The 22,992-nt window shown below is 40.2% G+C and overlaps 1 protein-coding gene across 9 annotated transcripts in view; it reads right to left on the bottom strand.

Moving 5' to 3' along the window:
* Positions 1-22,992, bottom strand: part of LOC144201315 (ephrin type-A receptor 4-A-like) — a 48,328-nt gene that overhangs the window by 8,467 nt on the left and 16,869 nt on the right. For 8 of the 9 annotated variants that reach the window (XM_077723826.1, XM_077723834.1, XM_077723827.1 and 5 more), the window contains 7 exons: positions 18,596-18,879; positions 17,224-17,291; positions 14,630-14,827; positions 13,832-13,942; positions 12,712-13,066; positions 3,958-4,113; positions 1,738-2,181 (listed from right to left, as the gene is read on the bottom strand). In XM_077723826.1, coding sequence (XP_077579952.1) covers positions 1,738-2,181; positions 3,958-4,113; positions 12,712-13,066; positions 13,832-13,942; positions 14,630-14,827; positions 17,224-17,291; positions 18,596-18,734 — 1,471 coding nt within the window. In that variant the 5' untranslated portion in view covers positions 18,735-18,879. Of the gene's footprint in view, positions 1-1,737; positions 2,182-3,957; positions 4,114-12,711; positions 13,067-13,831; positions 13,943-14,629; positions 14,828-17,223; positions 17,292-18,595; positions 18,880-19,087; positions 19,107-22,992 lie in introns of those variants that run through there. The other variant, XM_077723833.1, reaches the window with a different exon arrangement.

Genomic DNA, 22,992 nt, shown 5'->3' with positions numbered 1-22,992 from the left:
AAAGAGGAATAAATGACTTAGTGAGGGGAAAAAAAGAGGAATAAATGACTTGGTGAGGGGGAAAAAAAGAGGAATAAATGACTTAGTGAGGGGAAAAAAAGAGGAATAAATGACTTAGTGAGGAATAAATGACTTTATGAGGAATAAAAAGAGGAATAAATGACTTAGTGAGAGAAAAAAAGAGGAAAAAGGGGAATAAATGTAAAAGATACTGGATTAGGTCAAGAAGGAATTTTAAGTATACATTTTAACAAGTGGATATAATCAAAACCTGTTTGTTATCAATACTAATTCATACAATAGAAATGAGCTGCTAATAGTTTACCAATATTAATCAAATAAAATGAATCAGAAGCAGAAATTATCAAGTATTTAAAACCACAATGAACAAATCTTCCCATTTCGCCGCTATGGACAGTACGAGGCGCCTAAAATTGGATTTCACTCCACAATAACGGCAAAGCTTACTCGCCGCCGCCGTTGACCCGACGCCCGAGAGATCCGACCTGAATCTTATTCCGTCTTTAGAGCAAAAAAAAAAAAAAAAAGTTGGCCAGTACCGAGGCTACCATTTTTTTTTTTCTTTTCCGAGGCTCCCTCGGGCCGTGACGTGGAGCCATATGGTCGCGCAGGTTGAGGCTGACACATCCCAGGCACGCCAACTTATTTCCCCGGGGCGCTTCAAACTTAGCAGGTGTGTCACTTTTCAAAATGCCAGCGCAAAATTGCGGACGCCAAGATGACGTTGAGGGGAAAAAAATGGCCGCCGTACACCCTGTTACCATAATGAAACACGCCGTCAAATCTTTTTTTTATGTTTAAGGAGCGGTTGTGGTATATTTATGGGTTGTTGTTGCTATTTAAAGTTTCTGACATTGACTTAAGAAGATGGCTATAATTAATGTGGCGATTGTTTAGTGTGGGAGGACAACGTAAGGCGTAACTATGGCAACAATGTCAGGGAGATTAGAGGAAAGGTTCATACGGGAGGGAGGAAAGCAGGCAACTTTTGTAGCAAGTGAAAATGGACATTTTGCAAATTAATCGGATTTTAAAAAGTAAAACTCATTTTTTCCTCTACTCTACTTTTGTTTATAAATGTTATGATTTGTTACTATTGTTTAGCACAACATGAGTTTTTTTATTACTATTTTCAGTTATTATGTTGTATTTTCCGGACTATAAGTAGCCTAATTTTTTTACTGTTTGGTCTGCAAGGAATATCCAAGTGACCAATTAAACCAATTAAACGAGACTGCACATATTAATATTCATCTTAATGAACATACTATATATGCAAATTTTGGTGAATTTAGTAATTTAGTTAAAACTACAGAAGATTTTATACCAAAATTGCGTATATATTTGACCATACACAATTTTTTTCCACTATTTCAATCTAAATCCAGTGGCCTAGTGGTTAGCACATCAAGCCTCACAGTTCTGTGGTCGTGGGTTAGACACCAGGTGGCTCCTGACTATGATTCCATGTTCTTCCCATTGCTTGTGTGGGTTTTCTCCGGGTACTCCGGTTTCCTCCCACATCCCCAGAGCATGTATGCTAGGCTACATGTACGCAAAAACTGTCCCTAGATTCTATTGGTCGTTTGTCTCACAGTGCCCTGCGATTAGTTGGCCACCGAAGCCAGGTAGGGTGGGCTCCGGCACCCCCTCCTCGGGAGGATAAACAGTTAGAATAAATGAATGAATGGTAATATGAAATTAAAAAGTTCTTACCAGCTTGATTGGTGGTCACGGAGACAGACACGCTCTGGGCGGGCTCGACTGCGGCACCCCGGGAGACCCCGTTGCGCGAGTGCACGAAAAAGGTGTAGCGCGTGTGGGCTCGCAGCTCGCTCACGACCACTCGGGTCCCCCTCAGCTCCGTCCGGTCGGGGGAGAAGAGCACGCCGGGGCCGCAGGGTCGGCAGGGGTGAGCGTCCCCGACGGAAAAGACGCCCCCGCCCGTCCACGCCTGGGGTCCCGCCGTCCCCGGGTCGGAACGCGCCGGGATGTCGCTCTGGGAAGCGGTCCGATTCCCGTCGCCACCTTGGCAGACCAGACAATCCAGGCCGTAGGTGACGTCGCTCCGACCGCCAAGTCGGCGAGGGGGGCTCCACTCCAAGACCACCGAGGTCTCGTTGACCACTGAGATCAGCTGCTGTGGGGCCGACGGGGGTTCTGAAAAGGAGGACAAGAAGATGGGATTTGGAAGGGAGGGCTCGCGGGACATTTGAAAGTGGTGTTGACAAAATAATGACTTGTATTCTTATGTCGTTTTTTGGGGGGAAAAATGACATGGGTACCTATGTTGTTTTTTGGGGGAAAAATGACATAGGTACCTAAGTCGTTTTTTGGGGGAAAAATGACATGTTGTTTTTTGGGGGGAAAAATGACATGTCGTCTTTTGGGGAAAAATGACATAGGTACCCATGTCGTTTTTTTGGGGGAAAAATGACAGGTACCTATGTCGTTTTTGGGGGAAAAATCGACATAGGTACGTACCTATGTCGTTTTTGGGGAAAAATCGACATGTGTATGTCGTTTTTTGGGGAAAAATCGACGTGTATGTCGTTTTTTGGGGAAAAAATGACATAGGTACCTATGTTGTTTTTTTGGGGGAAAAATGACATAGGTACCTATGTTTTTTTCTGGGGGGGAAAATGACATAGGTACCTATGTCGTTTTTTTGGGGGGAAAAATGACGTAGGTACCCATGTCGTTTTTTTGGGGAAAAATCGACATAGGTGCCTATGTCGTTTTTTTCTTCCAAAAAAATAGACATGGTGGTGAACTTTAGCTGCTGCTCTTGTGGGAATAAATGTGGGTGGAATGTTATCACTTAGTCCTCTTGGCCATTGTTCCTTGTTTACCAGCGTTATGTCAGAAAAGATTTGCGCTCCAACCCCGAGACAGACCTGCTTCTTTTCACACATTAGCCAGGACTTTTGCAACAACGCTTTCCCACACACTCCTCCTTTATTCTTTCACATTCAAGTCAATTGACTAATGCAAATATGACAGTGCTATTGTTATATTTATTCATTTTAAATTGCAGCAAATCAAAGGAAAGCCATCTTATTTTGACAGAAAGTCATAATTTAGCATTAAAAGGTGAATTTCTTTTTAATTAGAAAAAAAATTACTCGCCCTATAAACTATGAAGTTAAATTAAATGTAACCTAATCTAATGTAATCTAATGAGGGGGGGCACTATGCCAAAAATAGATTGTAATTTTGAATTTTTTTTACTTTTAAATGGACAGAATGCAACATATCCATCAGCTTTTATTAAAATATTCTTATTTTAAAAAGTTAAAATGAATTTTCTATAAAAATGTGTCTTTCCAGTAGCTTCTGACTACTAGCTAGCTAGCTAGCGACGATATGACTTTGTGTAAAAAATAACCAATAACTTAAGAAAACTTGACTATTTTATTAAAAAATGTCACAATAACTTGTATATTATTTTTTTTTAAATAATCAAAAAGCACCTATAGCGTCTTTGAGTTGTACCTACCAACTATATACGGAAAAAAATATCTTTTATATTGCTGCATTTTCAAAATATTCAGGTATTTTAATAATTGGGGGCCTTTTACTTTAAAGTGTTTTTAAATAAAATGTTTTAATACGCAATATACGTCTTTTTATGCCAAAACAAGACCACATGCCCCACATAATCATAATTAAATTTAACAACGTCACACTGGCAGTGACTAAACAGGATGTGGATGGTGCTTTAGTCATAATTAATAAAATCAGCAAACAATACTTCTATTTAGACGCGTAAATGTCGAGCTCAGTTGGCCTGAGAAAGACAAAATATCCATCCAGCGTGCTGCTCTACGCTAAAAAAAATGTCTATCACGGCCTAAATAGGAAAAATGGAGGGCACTTTATGCTACGGATGACGTGGATAAGGCTTTGTATTTTTTATTTTTTTGCGGTACTTACGGGAACAAGCCATGGAGGGCGGGTCACTCTCCGCTCGGAAGTATCCGGAATGGCAGTCGCAAAGCGTGGAACCTTCACGTAGCGAGTAACTGTGCGGAGGACATTTGGAACATCCGGAATCCGACGATCTGGACTTGTAGAACCCGGCAGGACATGCTGGAAAGACACAAAAAAGGTCACATGTTGGTTACGTTCCAAAACTGAGTTTTTTTCTACGTTAAGGCCGCTATAAAAATAATGTAGGTCAAAAGGTCATGGTGGTTTTGGCTAGCGGTGTAGCATTTGGCCTGCAAACAAACATTGTCTAGCAGATAATCATCAGTGAAGAAGCCAAATGTCTTTTTATTGAAGTAGTATAACTCAAATTAAAGCCATATGAGAAGGATATTAGCCAAAACTGCTGTAGATGTATTTTGCAATACACGCCATCATTGTTTTTGTTGTTTGTAGCCCTTGTGGCTCCTTCACAGCCATTAAATTGTCATCGCAAGGATCTTGGGGGTGCTGGAGCATATCCCCTTTTGAATCAGTGGTCATACCAATCACAGGGCACAAAAAAGATCAGTTGATGTCGATAATTATCACGAAAAGTTGCATTTTTTTGTCAATTAGTAAATAAATGACTTTCCTCCTTAAACTTTTGCACTCACCTCTGTTAGCCTCTATTGCTAACAGACTAAAAACAAATGTCCTCATTAACTTCTCTTGAGCATTGGTCTGAAATTAGCGTTCATCTCAATAGTCGCACAACAGCGCCCCCATTCTCTGTGGTGGCCATGTGTTGTAACTGCAGTTTAAAATAATCGAATTGTTATCGAAAGCTTTTATTATCGTTGACAAAAATGAGCGTTTTATAGCCCAGGAAATCATCAAATGTGATTAAATGACTGGAATTCTTAAGAGCCGCAAGATTGGACGTCTATGATCGACAATTTGTTTGCTGAAAACTCCTCCGTCCACGAGAAAGCCGGATTTTATAGCTTATTGACGCCAATTGAAAGTATCCTGCACGCGAGGCCATTTTGTAAACTCATTAACATAAATCTAACGAAACAATAAAGATAAAATACAGAGCGAGCAAGTAAACGAGGCAATAAGGAGAAAGAGAGGAGAGGCTTCCGAGAACTTGACGCTTGATTACGGCGCTAAACGAGGCAAGTGCGCCGTCTTTGTCTACGTCCGACCCCAGAAAGCATTCAAGGCCATAAACTTCTCCCAGTCTCTCCTTTCTAAGCTTTTTGTCCGGGCTTTTGCGGTTTCAAAGTCTTTGGAAGGTGAGCAGGAGGGGGCGTGGTCTGGAATTAAAGCTTCAAAATAATTTTTAGACCTATTTGCATAAAAAAATCAGTTATAAATGAATAAAATGTCAATAAAAGCAGTATAAATTGGATTAAAATCACTAAAAATACAGTTACAGAAAAGCCTAGTGGCCCGCCAGGCTTATAAAGCATCAAGTATTTTTCTTATTCACTGTCATTGACAATAATAAACGTCCAAATTTTATGAAAATAACGGTGTCAGTAAAGTAACAATTTATCTTACCTGTATTATGCAGCCAAATAGTAAAAAAAAAGTACAGTAATCCCTCGATTATCACGGCTTCACTACATCACGTTATATGCGGGGTGGGAATTTTTTTTTGTAATTTAAATATTTTTTTTGTAAATTCATAAAAATGTGAAAATCCACACTGAAAGTAAAAAGACAAAATATATATTTTTTTTTGCTAAAATAGGGGTGACCTAACTTCCCTACTTATGTCTACATTACCCTCAATAATCAAGGGATTACTGTACTTTTATTTGCCTATAAAATATATCCATCAAAACCCTCACCTAAGCCCCAATTAAAAAAAAAAAACACCCTCATCACTTTGCATAAACATTACCCAAACACCTCTTCATCCTATCTCACACTAAAACTGTCTACAAATTGGTGAAACGAGTCCCTATGAAATAAAGATTTCCCAGATTAAAAAAAAAAAAAAAAAAAAAAAGCTTGAGTAGGAACAACGAAGGATGAAAGCACATAAAGCAAGGTGCCCTTTGATTACTATCAGCAATGTCCACATTTGCATATATGCATTCTTCTTCTTTCCAAAATGCAAATGCAGCTCATTGCCAGTCCAACTAAGGGCCTTGTCGGGATACCATTTGTGTGTATTTGTGTGTATTGTGTGTGTATTTGTGTGTGTGTACCTCTTCAACACACACCATCCATCAACACACCCTTGTTCCCACCCAGTGGACGATTTAGGAGCAGGAAGTGCTCCATGCTGTTCTGGGCCTGACACTTGTCTTTGGGATGGATGATGGATAAAAGTGTGTGTGTGTAGGTGTGTGTGTGTGTGTGTGGGGGGGGGGGGGGGGGTGTATGTTGATGGATTGATAGGCCCTCACTGTTAATCACAGGGGTCATGCCCAGTTAATTACAACCTACAGAATGCAGGAGGAAGGACTATATGTGAGTTCATTTAACTTATTCACTACTAGCTCAGGTGTGTGTGTGTGTGGGGGTATTTATGGGGATGTGGTACTTTGGGGATAATTAGGTTTTAGTCAAATTGAAAGAAATAAACTGGATGGGGGTGAATAGAAATGAGTTTAGATGTTGGAATATGTTATTTTTGGGTTGAAATGGAGGGGAGATATTGGTTGTATTGTTGTATGTCCTTTGTTAATCAATCTATCAATCAATCAATCAAATATTGTTGTCTGTCCTTGTCAATCAATCAGTAGTCTTCGTAAATAACAATAAGATGAGAAAATAAAGGAGCAAACTGGAAAGCAATGAGCCATTGCACTCTTGTGTGCCGCCATCTTGGATCAAAATGTCTATGGTCTTGGTCCATGTTGTTGTTGTTGTTATGTTGTGTTGACTACTTATATATGTATTACTTACTACTTATTCATGTATTACTTACTACTTATGTATGTATTACATACTTACCACCTATGTACGTATTACTTACGACCTATGTACGTATTACTTACTACTTATGTACGTATTACTTACTACTTATGTATGTATTACTTACTACTTATTCATGTATTACTTACTACTTATGTATGTATTACATACTTACCACCTATGTACGTATTACTTACTACTTATGTACGTATTACTTACTACTTATGTATGTATTACTTACTACTTATTTATGAATTACTTACTACTTATTTATTGATGATGCATTTGTCCATTTGTTTGTTGTTGTTATTTGTGCACTTAGTGGTCATAATTTAAATCTCATACTTATATAATGACAATAAAACTAATCAATCCAATTCAATGGATGTATTGCATACATTAGACTTCAAGTAAAATAGACCAAATAAGTGTATTTTTCAGTTTTATAGTCATTTGGTTACTGTTAACATTTAATTAAAGAAAAATCTCTCATTTAATTGGTGTGTAAAAACTCATGATTATGGGACTGTAAATGTAATTACTGTTACAGAAAAATGGCTCTATTACTATGTGGAGCGACATCATCACAATACAGTAATCCCTCGAATATCGCAGTCAATGTAGAGCAAATATTTTAATGAACTTAAAAAAAAATGCTAATATTTAATAACAGAAAAAAACGAGAAAAAGTAAATTTGCAATAACCGACTGTACTCCTCCATCCAAACCTTGAGTTGCCAAAATTTCCAAAGTCCTCTTTTTTTAAAGAGAAACACACGCACGCGCATTTAGCGAAATTAGCATGTGAAAGGAGGACTTTAGAAACAATGCCCCCCACCAAACTCCGTCTCCCACCTTCTCCGCCACACAAAGATCAAGCCGATCACCCCCCGTGACTGTGGACCGACCGCGGAGTTACAAAAGAGGAATAAAAGATCATAAGAAACAGCCAAATATTCCACGACCACCTGAGAGAAGACGGACGCAGGTTCAATTTCAGTTTACGGCCGACCGATAAAAACTTTCGCTCGTTGGTGAATTCCTATCTTTTCTCATTTTGGCAGCTACCGTTGGCAAAACCCACACATAGACACGATGACAAAACACACTCCTACACATGAATGTGTAGGCATTGACGGGCATTGCTCCAGACGCCTAATTGGGAATACAAAAATGCAATGGCGTATTTAAATGGGAAGACTGGGTACGGAATTCTTCGCTTTCTGTAGCCTACAAAACGGGATTGGTCGCCGGTAATGGACTAATGCGAAGCTTGGGTAGTTGAAATTAATTTGATGTATTTAATGGTCATTGATGGGGATGAGGAAATTGAATAATCCAGAAGGATTGGGATTGGTTGAGATTGGTCACGTGATTGGAAATCGGAAATGGTGATGTCATTTTGGAGATAGCTGTGTAAAAAATATTGGGTTTTTAATCATTTTTTTAAGGACTGCAAAGTAGGATATTTTCAGAAAAAAATTGAAAGTTTTGTAAGATATAAATACAGTTTTTAGTCAATTAACGAAGTATCGGCAAATATTCAAAATTAAGTGACAGGGATTGGACGTCTATGATCCCAGATCTGATCACATGATTGGAAATTTTATCTTTTAAAGTTTTTTTTAACGATTACAAAGTAAGATATCTTCAAAAGAAATAGAAAGTTCCGTAAAAAATAAATAGTTTTTAGTCAATTGCCAAAATATCGGGATATCCTCAAAATGAAGTGACAGGGATTGGACATCTATGATCCCAGATCTGATCACATGATTGGAAATTAGATTTTTAAAAGATTTTTTTAAGGGTTTTTAAAAAAATACAACATTTCCTAATGGTTCTACCCTAATAGCAAGGCATCGGGCATTGAAACCCGATATTAGTAAATCCATAAAATTGAGTTACACTGTACTGAAACTCGGATGCCACGACCCCAATAAAAAAACACCCTTGCACACACTTGTCCAAACTGCCAGTGTTTTGGTCACCTGACTATTTTCTGTTAGCCGTCAACGGGTCACTGCAGGTGCGCTAAAAAAGAATGGCGAGCATGAAATCTATCTGTATGGCCGGCCGGGGATTGGGAATGCGGCATTCCGGGCCTCCCAGGCCTAGAGCCAAAAAATCCAGGAGAAAACTAGTGTGTTAATGGGGGGTGGTGCGCGCGACAGTGAGAAGAAAACAACCCCCCACACCCCCCAAAAAATCCAGGAGGCACTGAATTAATTCTTCAGCCACTTCCAATTCTCTCTGTTGCCCCCCCCTCCCTTAGCCACCTCGGTTTCCGATCTTTCCGGACGGATCGCAGCTGTCAAACTTTTGACGACTTCATCTCACGGGGTCGCGACCCCTGGCTTGGCCCGTGTGGGAGTGTGCGCACGGCTGTCAGTCAAGAGCGTTTGACGTCTTCATCGGGATCGGTCGTGACCTCGGTTTTCTTTAAAAAAAAAAAGAGGAGAGGGGGAGTTCCCGCACCGGTCGCCGGGGGAGGGGCGGTACGGCCTTCTGCTGTCAGCAGGTCTTTTTTTTCCAAAAGTGGGATCTTACTATTCAAGATGTAATCCCTTCCTCCTTTCCAGAGCTTCTCTTATTATCCACGTCAGTCCGCATCAACGGTGAAAACGAGCGTTTAGCATTTCGCCGAACCGCCTCAATCCGCTCTTGTTTCAGGAATCAGAAGCGGACTGGGAATAGAATCGCTGCCGGGATTAGCATAAACCCAGGAATGGAGGAAGGGAAGTGAGTATGTGCCTTGCGTCAGGTGGACGACCTTGATTAGCCACCGCTCTTTAGTTTCGCTTCCACTGATCGCCTTCAACGTTAAGATTCTTTTCAAAACTGCAGTGGGCGCAACTACTAGTTTGCAGTACATTTGCAAAATTGTTTTTATTTATTTTCTATATTTATTTATTTTCTATATTTATTTCCTATATTTATTTTTTATATTTATTTATTTTCTATATTTATTTCCTATATTTGTTTTCTATATTTATATTTTATATTTATTTATTTTCTATATTTATTTCCTATATTTGTTTTCTATATTTATATTTTATATTTATTTATATATTTATTTTCTATATTTATTTATATATGTATTTTCTACATTTATTTATATATTTATTTTCTGTATTTATTTATATATTTATTTTCTGTATTTATTTATATATCTTCTTTCTGTATTTATTTATACATTTATTTTCCATATTTATTTATATATTTATTTATATATGTATTAATTAATTTCTACATAATATTTATGTCTATTTATTAACTTATTTATAATACAAAGAAAACATTTGTTTTTGATACAAAGAAAATGAACCATACAAAATTTCTACAAATTAGCTTAAATCGCCACAAATTTCGCATTCACAATGTCCCTAAAATAGTAAATAAACCGTATCAGCTAGCATGGCAATTAGCTAGCTACACTAGCCTCCATCTTGTTGCTAATTAGCATCTAACTCTTTTTTTAAAAGTAACTTTTTCCAACACAAATTTTGTGAACTAATCCCATTGTTGTTTTTCCTGCCAACATTTCCAAACCATTAAAAAAAATCCCTTATTGAAGTGGTTTAATGTTTTATTATCTGTATAAATTCCGTTGTTGTTGCTAACGCCAGCTAACGTCACTATCATTCCCCCCCTCCTCTCTTTCTTTCCCCACTTTCCATTGCAACAAAAGTTCACCCAAATGTCACAGCAACATTTTAAAAAGCTATAAAGTGAACCAGACCAGAAGGAAGAAAAAAAAACCTTCAAAACAAAGCCCTCAACCCACAAGCTCAATTTCCTCCAACAAAGCTCCTAGCTAGCGGGTAAAAGAATTTGCGTATCTATCCAACAACTCTACTACAAGTACACTTGAAGTAGCAGGTGTCTTTTCCATAGACAAAAACACTAACGTAAAAAAAAAAAAACTTTCAAAACAAACCAAAAAACAACAACAAGAACTCAAGAACCTTTTGACCTCGACGACACGTGGGAAGAAAGACGATCTAAAACCTCCCCCGTGGTCGTCCCCCTCTCGGGAAATTCCCCCCGCGAACGTTAAAAAAAAAAAAGGGACGCTATTCACCCATCCGACAGATAGATGGCACTTAACATCTGCTCCAGGTTCAAGCGAGTCAAGGGGCTCCCCTAAATCTTCTAGAGGAGCAACAGCCTCCAGACTTTCGGGGTACGTCCCCTTTCACATGGACCGGTGGTCTTTAAAAGACATTTGTCAGGCAGAAATTTGGCAAAAAATGAAAAAATATGAAACAAAACGCAGTTTTCCAGGTCGTGTTTTTGCCAATTGGCAGTAACTGTCATTTGGCTCTTGTTTTTTTGTTTTTTTCCCTCTTTGTTTTAAGTCTGAATTATGGCCGTGTTTGTTATACAATTAGCCTTCTGGGATAGGCTCCATAAATAAAAATGGAGGCTCCCTCGCGTCTACCCGGATGCTGTCTGTCCATCTGGGTGAGAGGGAAAATGGGGGAGAGAAAAAGGGGGGAGGAACGTTGGCCACTTTTGTCTCATGCGGGATTTTTTTTTTGGTTTCAAAGTCGTATTTGACGCGAGCCGAATTGGGCTTGTGTTTTTTAATCGGAGGGTCGACTAATTAATTATACGATGGACAGTTTAGATCGACCATGAATAATTTTGAAGCAACTTTGAGCTAAAAATAATACATTTAAGTAGCTTATTAACTAGCATTGGTGCTAATGTACATATAGATTTTTTGGTATATTTCTGTAAAAATTGTATGTGAATGTATAGTTCCTAACTTTTGATTAAAACCGTAACTAAGAGTAAATATTAATCTTAAAATTTGTATTTATTCATTTTCAAAATGATTATTCTTTTTTTTTAGCTGTGAATTAATTTTTTTTAGTAATTTATTTTTTAATCTGTAAATAGTTCCTGATTTTCCTTGTTAATTCATGGAGGAGTTAAAGATATTTTATTAAAATTTTAATTAAGCGAGAAACAGTCACTTAGTTGAAATTTGCGGACCGCAAAAAATGAAGTCAGGGCCCATTTTGGCCCCCGAGCCTTGAGTTTGACACTCATGCTTAAGGGTGTTCATTGAATTCACTAAAATATGTCAATTCAAAAATAACAAATAAAAATATCTTTTTTGTGACCTCTTTTTAGTGATTTCAGTTTATTTTTAGTAATAAATAAATTCTTGATAAGACTAATATCTTTGCACAAAAGAATACATTCATTGGGTTGCCAGATTGATTTGAACACATGTAACAAGAAACTATTTCAATAAATAATTTTTGTATTATCTGCAAAAAAAGGGCAAAAAATAATAATAAAAAGTGGATTGTTTAAAAGAATTGATTGCCCAGGCCTAGTTGTGGAGTTCTCCTCGCCATCCACGTCATCTGCACCCCAAGTGTGTTATCTAAAAGTGTGAACAGCTTGCAAATTTGCGACTGTAAAGTTCGGACCACACTTGGAAGTGAAAGAAAGGCGTTTTTTTTTTGGTTTTTTGTTGCCCCCCACCACCCCCATTTCAAACCCCTTTTGTCCAGATGGCGATTCACAATAAGATTTAACAACTTGTAGTCCACAGGAAATGGAACACCATTTAACAAACCGGCTTGACTCAAGACACATTGCAAACATTTCTCCTCAAGTGGCCCATTAAAAATGTGGACATTTGGTAGACTTAACATTGACATTAATTACAACGAAGAAAAAAAATTACCTGTAATTCAGTGATCATTTTTTTAGCAACAAATACGGCCTATATGCGAGAAAATATGGTAATGTCCTGACCACCATTGGGACGAAGCATCCCATAATAATAATATCAACAACAACAATAACAAAGAAGCGACTTACCTTTGCACAAAGTCCCCTTTTCTTCATATCCTGGGTCGCAGAGACATCCACCAATAGGAACAAGCCACTCCCCATCGGCTCCGCAGTACATCTTAGGCTCCTCCCTCTCCTGGGATCGGTCCACGCAGGATCCCCGGACCTCCACCAGGGAGGACGTGTCGGCCCCCGTCACCGTGTCCGGGAAGGTTGCCAGGTTACGAATGGTCAGGGGGCAGTTTTTGTAGAAAACCCGCACGGACACCAAGGCGATGCAGGCGCCCACGTCCTGGAAGGCCAAGTAAAAACCCTTCCTGGTGGTCACCCTCACATCCCGGACCTCCGTGTTGAGTTTCATGATTCGGTCCCCCACATCCACCTGAAGGGAAAGTCGCATTTTTAGTGGGTGCTGGCGACCAATCGTTTATTTTATCGTCAAAACTATATGGGGAGAGGGGGTCCAAATGCATGGCTTGGAGTTTTCATTCCAACTGAAAAAGAGGAGGAAATGTTCACCAATCTGGTGTCTTAATCGGGTTGATTGGCATCAGGTGATGCCAGTTTGAATTAAAAAAACTTTATTGGGTTAACAGTCTGTGCTGAATCTGTGGGAACAAAAACATTCCCTATGTGGAATAGTTTGAATACATAAACTATTGACTTTAGGAGTAGAATTGTGATAATATTATTGCTTTGCAGCTATAAAAATAAACAAATAAATAAAATAAAAATATTTTTCCACCCAATTCTGATGTTTTTGTGCAGTAAATAACATACTTTTTATCAAAATATCCTTGTACATTTTATTTTATTGTCTTCGAACTCCTACACAAACCAAAAACTGTGTTTTTTTATCATGGGCTAAAATTGGAGACATCCCTAATTGTTATACTCCCACATTATTTTGTTGCTCATTTAGTCGCATTTTGGTATTTATTTTTTTACCTAGGTGTCCAACTCATTTCAATTCCATCGGTAAAGCCACCGCTCGCTAGCAAATAGCGTCAAAGCGATGAAAACACCGAGTCCTTCGGGAGCGGCAATTAGCGAAAGGCGAGAAATCTTCGGTGGGAGATAAAAGTGCTTGCGCGGCAAATCAGAATGTGCCTTTTTTTTTCTTTCCGCCATATGCGGGAAGGCTCACCTGGGTGAAGCTCTCGTCAGCCGCCACCGTGTCCACCTTAACGAAGGCGCTCTCTTTGATGAAGTTCTCGCTGTCTTCGTTGGACTCGTGGTAGTACAGATTGAACGTCTCCTGCCACACAATAAAAGGGGATTTCGGGCGAAAACGTCATTTTTATTTCCCTGCCTTTTATGTGATAATGAGCCAAAACCACAGCGAGCTGTCGTCCAATAAATAAATATGTATTCAACGCCCTTAACGAATCGCCTACATTCATCTATACGGTCAAAGTAATACTTTGAAATACATCATAGATAGCAATAATATGCTTTTCTGCGAGGGATCATTTTGGGCGGCGCGTTGGTAAAGTGGTTGGCTCATCTGCCTCGCAGTTCTAGGGCCGTGGGTTCGATCCCACTTAACGAATCGCCTACATTCATCTATACGGCCAAAGTAACACTTTCTAATGCATCACAGATAGTAATAATACGCTTTTCTGCGAGGGATCATTTTGGGTGGTGCGTTGGTTAAGTGGTTGGCTCGTCTGCCTCGCAGTTCTAGGGCCGTGGGTTCAATCCCAGGTCGGGGAGTTTGCAGGTTTTTTTCCCCGGGCTTGCGTAGGTTTTCTCGAGGTACTCTGGTCTATGAAATTATGGATTCATGGGTCATTTCTTGATTTTGATTTTGTTCCAAGTCGCTTTGAGAACAAAAACTAACCAATAACAAGGTTACAATATATAAATAAGTGCCTTTTAAACTGATTATGTACATTTTTAAAAGACACTAAAATGATGGCAAAAGGAAGCACTAGATAGATACCTTGCAAGTGCCGGTGACGCCGGGCAGACTGTTACAATCTCGGAGTGTGAATTTGACCTCCACGTAAACCCGCTGGGCGCCAGATCTGGCGATCCAGTCCGTCCTTAGCCAGTTGTTCTGGTTGGGTTGGAGGACGTTGCAAACCTGGTACGTCCTGATGGGGATGTTTTTCTCGTCCATGATACTCACTTCTTCCCACTACAAAAAAACCAAACACAAACATTTACATGTAAAGAGAAGCGATAACTATTGACCACAGCCATTGTGGCAACACTATTCCGCGGCCATTTCCCATTTGTTGCCACTCAAGGTTTTTAGCAGTTTTTTTTGTCACAATCCCATTTCCATCCAAAGGAACCCAGCCCAGCCTTCACCACATCATCCATCTCAATAGAGGCGTCCGCTTGCCTTGCGCCGCGACCCCGCAAATGACCGCCGAGACCCCTCCACTCCAAATTGGCTTTTTATGGCCGCTGAATAATAATCTGCCGCGGGCGCGCTAACTTCAAACGCACAGTGTTTGACGAGTTGATAATAAGAGGGGGAGGGGCTTAGGGGATGGTCAATTAGTGAGTCGGAGGAACTCATTCGCCATCGACGGCGATGGATGTCAAATCTATTGCAACCGGAATGGCTTGATTGCGTTTCAACGCCATGGATTGGATGTCTATCACGGCCAATGGCAGCCAATCGCTTAAAAACAACATTGAACTCCCATTGGGTTATTGTCAGAACAGATTGGACGTTGATTGGCGTCAATGGGAACCTAAGAGTTAAAAAATAATAAACTCAACACAAAAATCATTATTAACGCAATAGTTGTCATTAAATAATGGATGCCAGTCCTCCCCCTTGACACAAATTGGACATCTATTGTTGTCAATAGCAGTCAAAGAGTTCCAAACAGCCATTAACTCATTAACTGCCATTGAATAATCAATGCTAGTTCTCCCCTTTGATAAAAATTGGACATCTATTGATGTCAATAGCAGCCATAGTTACAAAAAATAATAATTAACTCATTACCTGCCATTGAATAATTGATACCATTCCTCCCCCTCGACACAAATTGGACATCTTTCGGTGTCAATAGCAGCCAAAGAGTCACAAAAAATAATTAACTCATTAATAGCCATTGAATACTCACTTCATGGATTGGACATCTATATCAGTTTAAAAAAAGATGATTAACTGGTTTAATGCTATTGAATGATTAATGCCATTCGTCCTAGTCAAAATGAATTGGACATGCATCGTCGACAGTAGTAGCCAAAGATTTCCAAACCATAATTAGTTCACGAGCTACCATTTAAAAAAAACGTCTGCCAGACCTCCCACTTGCCACCAATGGGACATTGCCAAACCATCATTAACTCATTCACTGCCATTAAAAGGATGGCTGCCAAACTAACAGCATTTTGTCTCCGCTCATCCGGACTCTTTCATTTTGTTTTAATTATTTTTTTATTTTTGTTACTTGAATGAAAATCACAGCTGCCAAAAAAAAGCCTGCAAGAAACAGAAAAAAAGGAGAGATCCCCTGCGATATATGCGGACGTCAAGCGAGAAGATGCAGAAAGTGTGGCTTAAGGGGGTGGGGGGGGTTGGTGTCTTGGTGGATGGGGGGTGGGGGGGCGTCGCCGTAATCAAAAGCTCGCTGTGTGCAGACCGAGACCCCGTCAATCAAGCCAACTGGGAGAGAATGAGGGTATAGAGAGCCCACCAACCCGTGTCAAGTTCACCAATAAGTCTTAAACCAACAGCGAGGTGAGACACTGTGAGCCGCTCTGAAAACAACCAAACTTTTTTCCTGTTTGACCGTTCAATCCGTGCCCCCCCCCCAAAAAAAGCAGGTGTGTCAAACATGTGGCCCGCGAGCCAGAAGTGGTCCGTTATGAGGCCCCATTACGGCCCATGGCGTTGTACTCCCTCATTCATATTGTCATGCACATAATTTATATTTTTTTGGCTGTAAAACTAGATATTTTTTTAAAATATTTAAATCTTATTCTACTTTTATAATGACCATAAAAGCATTCAATTCAATTTTGTGAGTTTTGTAAGTGAGTGCGCTTTGGCTAATTTTTTTATCCATGGCCATATTTGTTCTTTCTTCAAAAAGTTGAAAATCGTAAAATTCCCCCCAAAAAATGAACAAAAAGTCAAGTTGGAAACGGCCCAAAAAATAATCAACAAAGTAACAAGAAAGTCCCTCCAAATCACTAAAAAATGATCCAAAATTGACCCCAAGTGACCTCTAAGTACCCTAAACTGGAACTTAACTCATTGCCCACAATTGACAACAAAAGACATCCATTTCAAAGTGAATTTTTTGATCCAAAAAGCAAACTGGTCCAACCCACACGGGAAGGATTCCACAAAAACATAGCCCACCAACCAATCCGAAACGACACCCACCACCAGCACCAGTCTCCGCCAACTAGCTCCCATTAGCACTTGGTCCAGGACGGATAGCATTTCTCTTCAAGACCTCGCGTCCAAAAAGACAGCAGGTTGTCGGCGGGGTGCCGGATGAAAACCATAACTAAAAGCAAAACGTCAAATAGAGAGAGAGAGAGAGAGATCGTACTCACCCCTCCTTCGGAGGGACTGGCCGCCCATTTCAGTTCTCCTGGCACAGTTCTGGTATCCAGCAGGGTCACTAAAACGACACACAAAGCTTCCTTAAAAAAAAAAAAAAGATATTCATCATCGCGGCGCAAAAAAAAAAAAAACAATTTGTTCAGCCAAAGACGGCTGCTAAATCAGGAACAAATGTGCACTTAAGATCAAGCATTTTTTGCTTTCAGTGTAACATGTCATCCTCTTCAAATCGAGAAAAATGATATTTAAAAGTATTTTGCCATAAATTGACTGTAAAAATGTGTGCATCTTGGTTCATTAATGACATTTTTTGGGTCAATGTGGACAAAATAAACATCCATTTCAATGCTGAGGATCAAGAATATATGCACATTGAGAATAAAATGATATTGAAAAGTATTTTTACATAAATTGACTGTCAAAAGTTGTAAAAATGTGTACATATTGATTAATTACATTTTTTTGGTCAATGTGGACAAAATAAACATCGATTTCATTGCAGAGGATAAAGAATATATACACTTGAGTATTGTACTACCCATTGTCACATATTATGCTGAAACTATTATATTTATTATGCTAAATGTCAATGGTGTTTCCCATTATGAGTTAGCATTAGGTGGCTAGCTGCCATTGATACCGTTAGACGTTTTATTTGGGAAGGTTGTCATTTTTGTTTATCATTGTGAATGGCAGAATAATTGTAAATATTTAAAATTGTACATATTATTTTTTATTTCAATTGTATTAAAAAAGAAAAGGGGAAAAACTGTGTACTATAGTCTGATAATTTTAATGAAATTAATTAAAAAAAATGTTTTAAATTTAGAAACAATTTTTTTTCAAAAATGCATTCATTTATTCTCCATACCAAGGATCGCAGGGGGTGCTAGAACCAGAATTGGTTGCAAAATGATATGTATACATAGAAATTAATGCTATTTTATTGATTATTTATTAAGTAGGCAGCATTACTTAAGCTTCTCTTTAAAAACATTAACGTAAATTAAAGTACAACTAAATCTATCTATAAAAACAAATCAAAATAACAATTCAAAACAACCCCAATACTAAAAAAAAAACCATTTAAATCGCACGGACTTGTAGTAAATACACCAAATGCTGAGTCTTGCTTCCCCCAAAATGTAATATCTTAGTCTATAAAGTCAAGTTTTGAATGACCAACTAAAAAAATCACATAAAAACGTTTCAAAAACACAAACTCCAGCACCCAGAAAACAAACAAAAAAATCCAAACATCCAAGGACGCACGCTTCCTTCCCCCCTTAAGCTCGCCTCGACTTGCCTCGCCGTGAAATTCCAGCCGGGTGTCCCACGGCACCCCCCCTTTGCCCCGCTTACCTTCATTGGCCGGATAAATCCTGGTCCTGGACGTTGAAACTCCGACAATGATCCACAAAAAGACCACCAAGACGAATGTCGGTCTCGTACGCGTTGTGGTGGCGGCGGCCATGTGTAACGGGGGCTGCGGAACATCCATCCCGGTGGGAAAAGTGTGTGGAAATGACGGAGACGTGGGTGCGCGTGTGCGCGCAGTGGAGAGTGGGGCGGGCGGGCGGTCGCTCGGTCAGATGATTGGTCTCCCATTCGCGTGCTTCTCGTCATGCTCATTCAAAGTGTACAAGCTGAAAAAAAACACAAAAAATACACTAAGTAATCATACATTCTGCTTTTAAAATGTACAATACAAACCTATTCAGTCATAAAAGTCAATTATAATCATTTTTTATATTACTGTCCAAAGACTGGCTTTATAAATAAAAGAATGAAGAAAAAAACCATTCAAAGCAAAAAAAGTCTACATAAATATTTCATCTGGCCTATTTTTCTTACGCTTCTTTTATTTTTTATGTGGCGTTTCCGGAAGAAGAATCGGTAGGATGACCCCCCCCTAAAAAAAAATTACACGAGTAAGCTTTTTGTATCACCGTGAAAAATTGTCCTATTAAGGTTTTTTTTTGTCTTAAAAAAAGGATTTCAATTGATTTATTGGTTTGGGTCAAAGAAGGCTGGAAGGTTCGGTTTGCATAGTTACAGCGCCCCCTGTCGGTGATTGTTGTTCCTTGAGATTTTACAAGTGTGGAGCAATTGAGTTGCAATGGGAATGATCATTATTAATTGATATAATAAGATATATCATCCAATCATAGCAGCGCCAGCAGGAATCGAGCCCACGCCTTCCTCCATGAAGTCAGGTAATAAACATGAATTAACATAATAAAAAAGTCCAAACAAATAATTTTGACTAGTTACATTCAAAGGGTTCAATGGATTAGACGACTAAAAGTGATAAATCCATTTTACAACAACTCTTTTTCGGAAAGGCAGCAAACCTGGCAACATACCTGGCAACCATCTTGGCTAAGGCGACTAGCGCCAAGAAGCTAAATCTCGAAAACTACAAATTCCACAGCACGAGTACCTTATTTTTTGAAATACCGGCAGATACCGAAAATGTAATTTTTGTGAAATATCGGTTACAAGACTACCATGTTCCTTCCAGAGGATAAAGAATATGTCTTCACTGGAATTGGTAGGTGGATTTGCTTAGTCATTTATGGTAGTTTGTTTGGTTGGGAGGTGGTTGATTTTTTTGGGGGGGTTTTCCCAATTTTTGTCAATTTCCAGAAAGATGATTGGACGCCTTCTTTTGGAAATACTCTTGGCTTCCCTTCGGACTTTTTCGAACCCGTGTGGATTGCGTGCAAAGCATCCAAATAAGGCCAAGAAGAGCATCTGGCGCTTTGAGACGGCCAAATCAAAACCCTTGGGCCATAATGGCATTTTCACGTCTCTTTCTCCCTCGACGCCACGAGCGACTGCGCAATCACAAAAGCCCGCTCGATTAAGCTGACGTGAGGAACGCCAATTCGCCCTAGCCCGGGTCCGACGGACCAATAGCGGAAGGCGAAGGTCCCGTGGCGTGGGCGGTTGGCGCCCGGGTGAGCCTCTTGTTGCCGCTCATTTGCGTCACCCGGATTTTGATTGATGACTCTTGGGATGTTTTTTTTTTGGAGGAAAGGGGGGTCCGGAACGGGCCCTTAGCACGTTAGCGCCGTCTTTTGTTGAATTTGGGGTCCCCAGATCTGTATTGTGGCTGTCACGCAGATGGCGTGTTTGTGTATTTTACACGTGTATTTTGGAGGGATGGCGGGGAAAAAAATTAAAAATAGGTTCCAAAAAAATGGTGTGAAACTGCATGCGAAAAAGCCCGAGGGACGCCAGGTGTGGGCGGCCGGAGACTTGCAAAGGATGATGGGAAAGAGAGAAGGGGGACACTGATTGGGTGGTGGTGGTGGTGCCGGAGGATGGATGGATGCTGCTGTTTGTTGGTGGTGGGAGCAAAGGATTGTGGGAGATTGGGCTTGAGGAAGGAAGGAAGGAAGGAAGGAGGTTCCCCTCAAAGGCTGCCTCAGATATTGCTGGAGTGATTTCAGATTTTGCACTCTGGGAGATAAATGTGTTTACAGCAAGAGTGTTGGGGCGAGTGTTGCTTTCTTGGTGTAAAATGCTTCAGGGGTTTTCAGGGGGAGGGGCTATAGTTGGGATGGGATTGCTTTGAGGAAATTCAGGGGTGGCTGATGTGGGGAAAAGTTGGGGGTGGGGGGGAGATAGAATTCTTTCGAATGAAAAAATGTCTACTTGTGATGGAGTCATTTAAATTCACATTAGGGTGTAAGTGGATGGTTGTTTTCGTCAATGGGGTTGAAGGTGTTGATGAATTGGAAGTGAAAAAATGGAATGTGATCCTTGTGAGGATGAGCGTTTGACAAAATGAGTGAATGAAGAGGAAAAAAAATAATTGAATTTTGTTTTTTCTGTGGTGAGAAATTAGTATGAAATACAGTACTGCTACGTTTTTTGCAGAGGATAAAGAATACGTGCCTGGGAGTATCAGTACTGTATGTTGTCAAATAATTACATCACAGGATTACATGCTACTTCTTAGCCCTATCAAAGGTGCTTCCAACAGCAAATGGCGTCCAATCCAAACCAATCTGGAACACCTTGCAGCAAATGGGGCCAAGTTCGTCCAATCAAAATGGATGTGAAATCAACTTTAGTACTATCCAAGGCCCTAACTACTGGCATGTGTCCCCCACCCGGGTCCCACTTGAGCACCTGGGCGTTTAAAGTACGCAAGTGCTGACGGAGAATAAAGTCGGGCCGTGTGAAGCGAGCGAGCCACTTCATTGGCATTCAGCGGAACCAGCCAAAACCAATTTGGCCTCCGAGCGGCGATAAGTGAAAATTGATTTCCGTATCCAGTCGCTCATCAAAACGCTACAGGATGCGCATATACCCTAAGCGTGGTGGCGCTTAGCTAGTACTCTGACAAGTCCAGGTTTGCCTTGGAACTGTGGGTGTGAAAAGGGGAGGAGGCGGTTGGGGGTCGGGTTTGGGCGCCATTGTTCCGTTTCTTATCTGTTTTCTTGGCGGCGAGCCTGGACGGCGTTCCCCCCTCAGCGATGGGATAACAAGCCTCCCTAAAAATACCGGCGAGTACTCTTTCTTCCCCTCACCTCTTCTCGGTGAGATTAAAAAGAGCCCGGGGCAACTTCTGATGTGACGGAATATACGTGGTCTAGCCTCTAAGCCCCTCCCACATCTTCTTATCTGCCGGCCGGGTGTCTCGGGCACAAAGTGCGACTTGGGCTGTTAACATTGCAAGTTTTGTTCGCGTCTTCTTCCCGCAACAATTCGTTGTCACCCCCGCAGCTCCTGCACTCGCTCACCCACACGATGGACGGGAGTGCAGATGGGATGTGGGAGGAGATGGAGAGAGGACGCCAGCGTCTGGGCTCCGGAACAATTCAATGTCCAGTCATTCGGGATGATGACGTCTAGTGCGGGCAAAATCGGCGAGGAGGATGTGGTTGGTTTTTGGGTTTGGCTGGGGGAGAAATTTGGATGAAAATATTGGAAAAGATGCCAAATTGGGGAGGTATTCCTTCATTCGGTTCTTGTGGGGATGCTATCAAATCAACAGGACGGGATGGGTTAGGGTTAACACCCTTAAATGAATAGGAAAGGACACAGAGATGCCTCAGTACAGTGAGCACCCTGACATACGAGTAAAATTTTGAGATACAAGTACAATTTCGAGATATAAGTAAAAATTTCGAGATACGAGTAAAATTTTGAGATAGGAGTAAAGATTTGTGATACGAGTAGAATTCTGAGATACAAGTAGAATTTTGAGATACAAATAGAATTTTGAGATAAGAGTAAAATTTCGGGATAAGAGTAAAATTTCGAGATGCGAGAAAGCCAGGTGGCCAAGACATAAGAGACTGTTTATCATTTTAGCGCATCTCTTTCATGTATAACAGATATCTACGGGCACTCATTTTAATTTGTTTATGTTATATTACGATTGATCGGTGCAAAAAGACTCCCCCGAAATGCCACAAATGAAAAGCTAGTGACCAAAAAACAGGAGATGACACAGATACGGTCCAAATCGAAAGAGAATTAGCAAAAAGCAACATGACATGATCTGGAAATGCTACAAAATCAAGACAAAGAGTCTTGGGAATCCACCAGAATGAAGAGGAAGACACTCCAAAAGAACAAGTGAGACCAGAATGTCCCAAAATGAAGACGAAATGAGCCAAAATCAGAAGCGAGCCGCCGGTAAATGCCTTCAAATCACTGACGAAATGACCAGAAAAGGAAGCCCCTTGCCATTAGTGCACAAATGGCACTTTCTACTTGTACAAGGCCATTTTAACTCA

This window comes from Stigmatopora nigra, chromosome 9 (assembly GCF_051989575.1).
Source record: "Stigmatopora nigra isolate UIUO_SnigA chromosome 9, RoL_Snig_1.1, whole genome shotgun sequence".
Taxonomy (NCBI): Eukaryota; Metazoa; Chordata; class Actinopteri; order Syngnathiformes; family Syngnathidae; genus Stigmatopora; species Stigmatopora nigra.
Note: the sequence above shows the minus strand (reverse complement) of the source record. Positions and strands in the feature narration are given on the sequence as shown.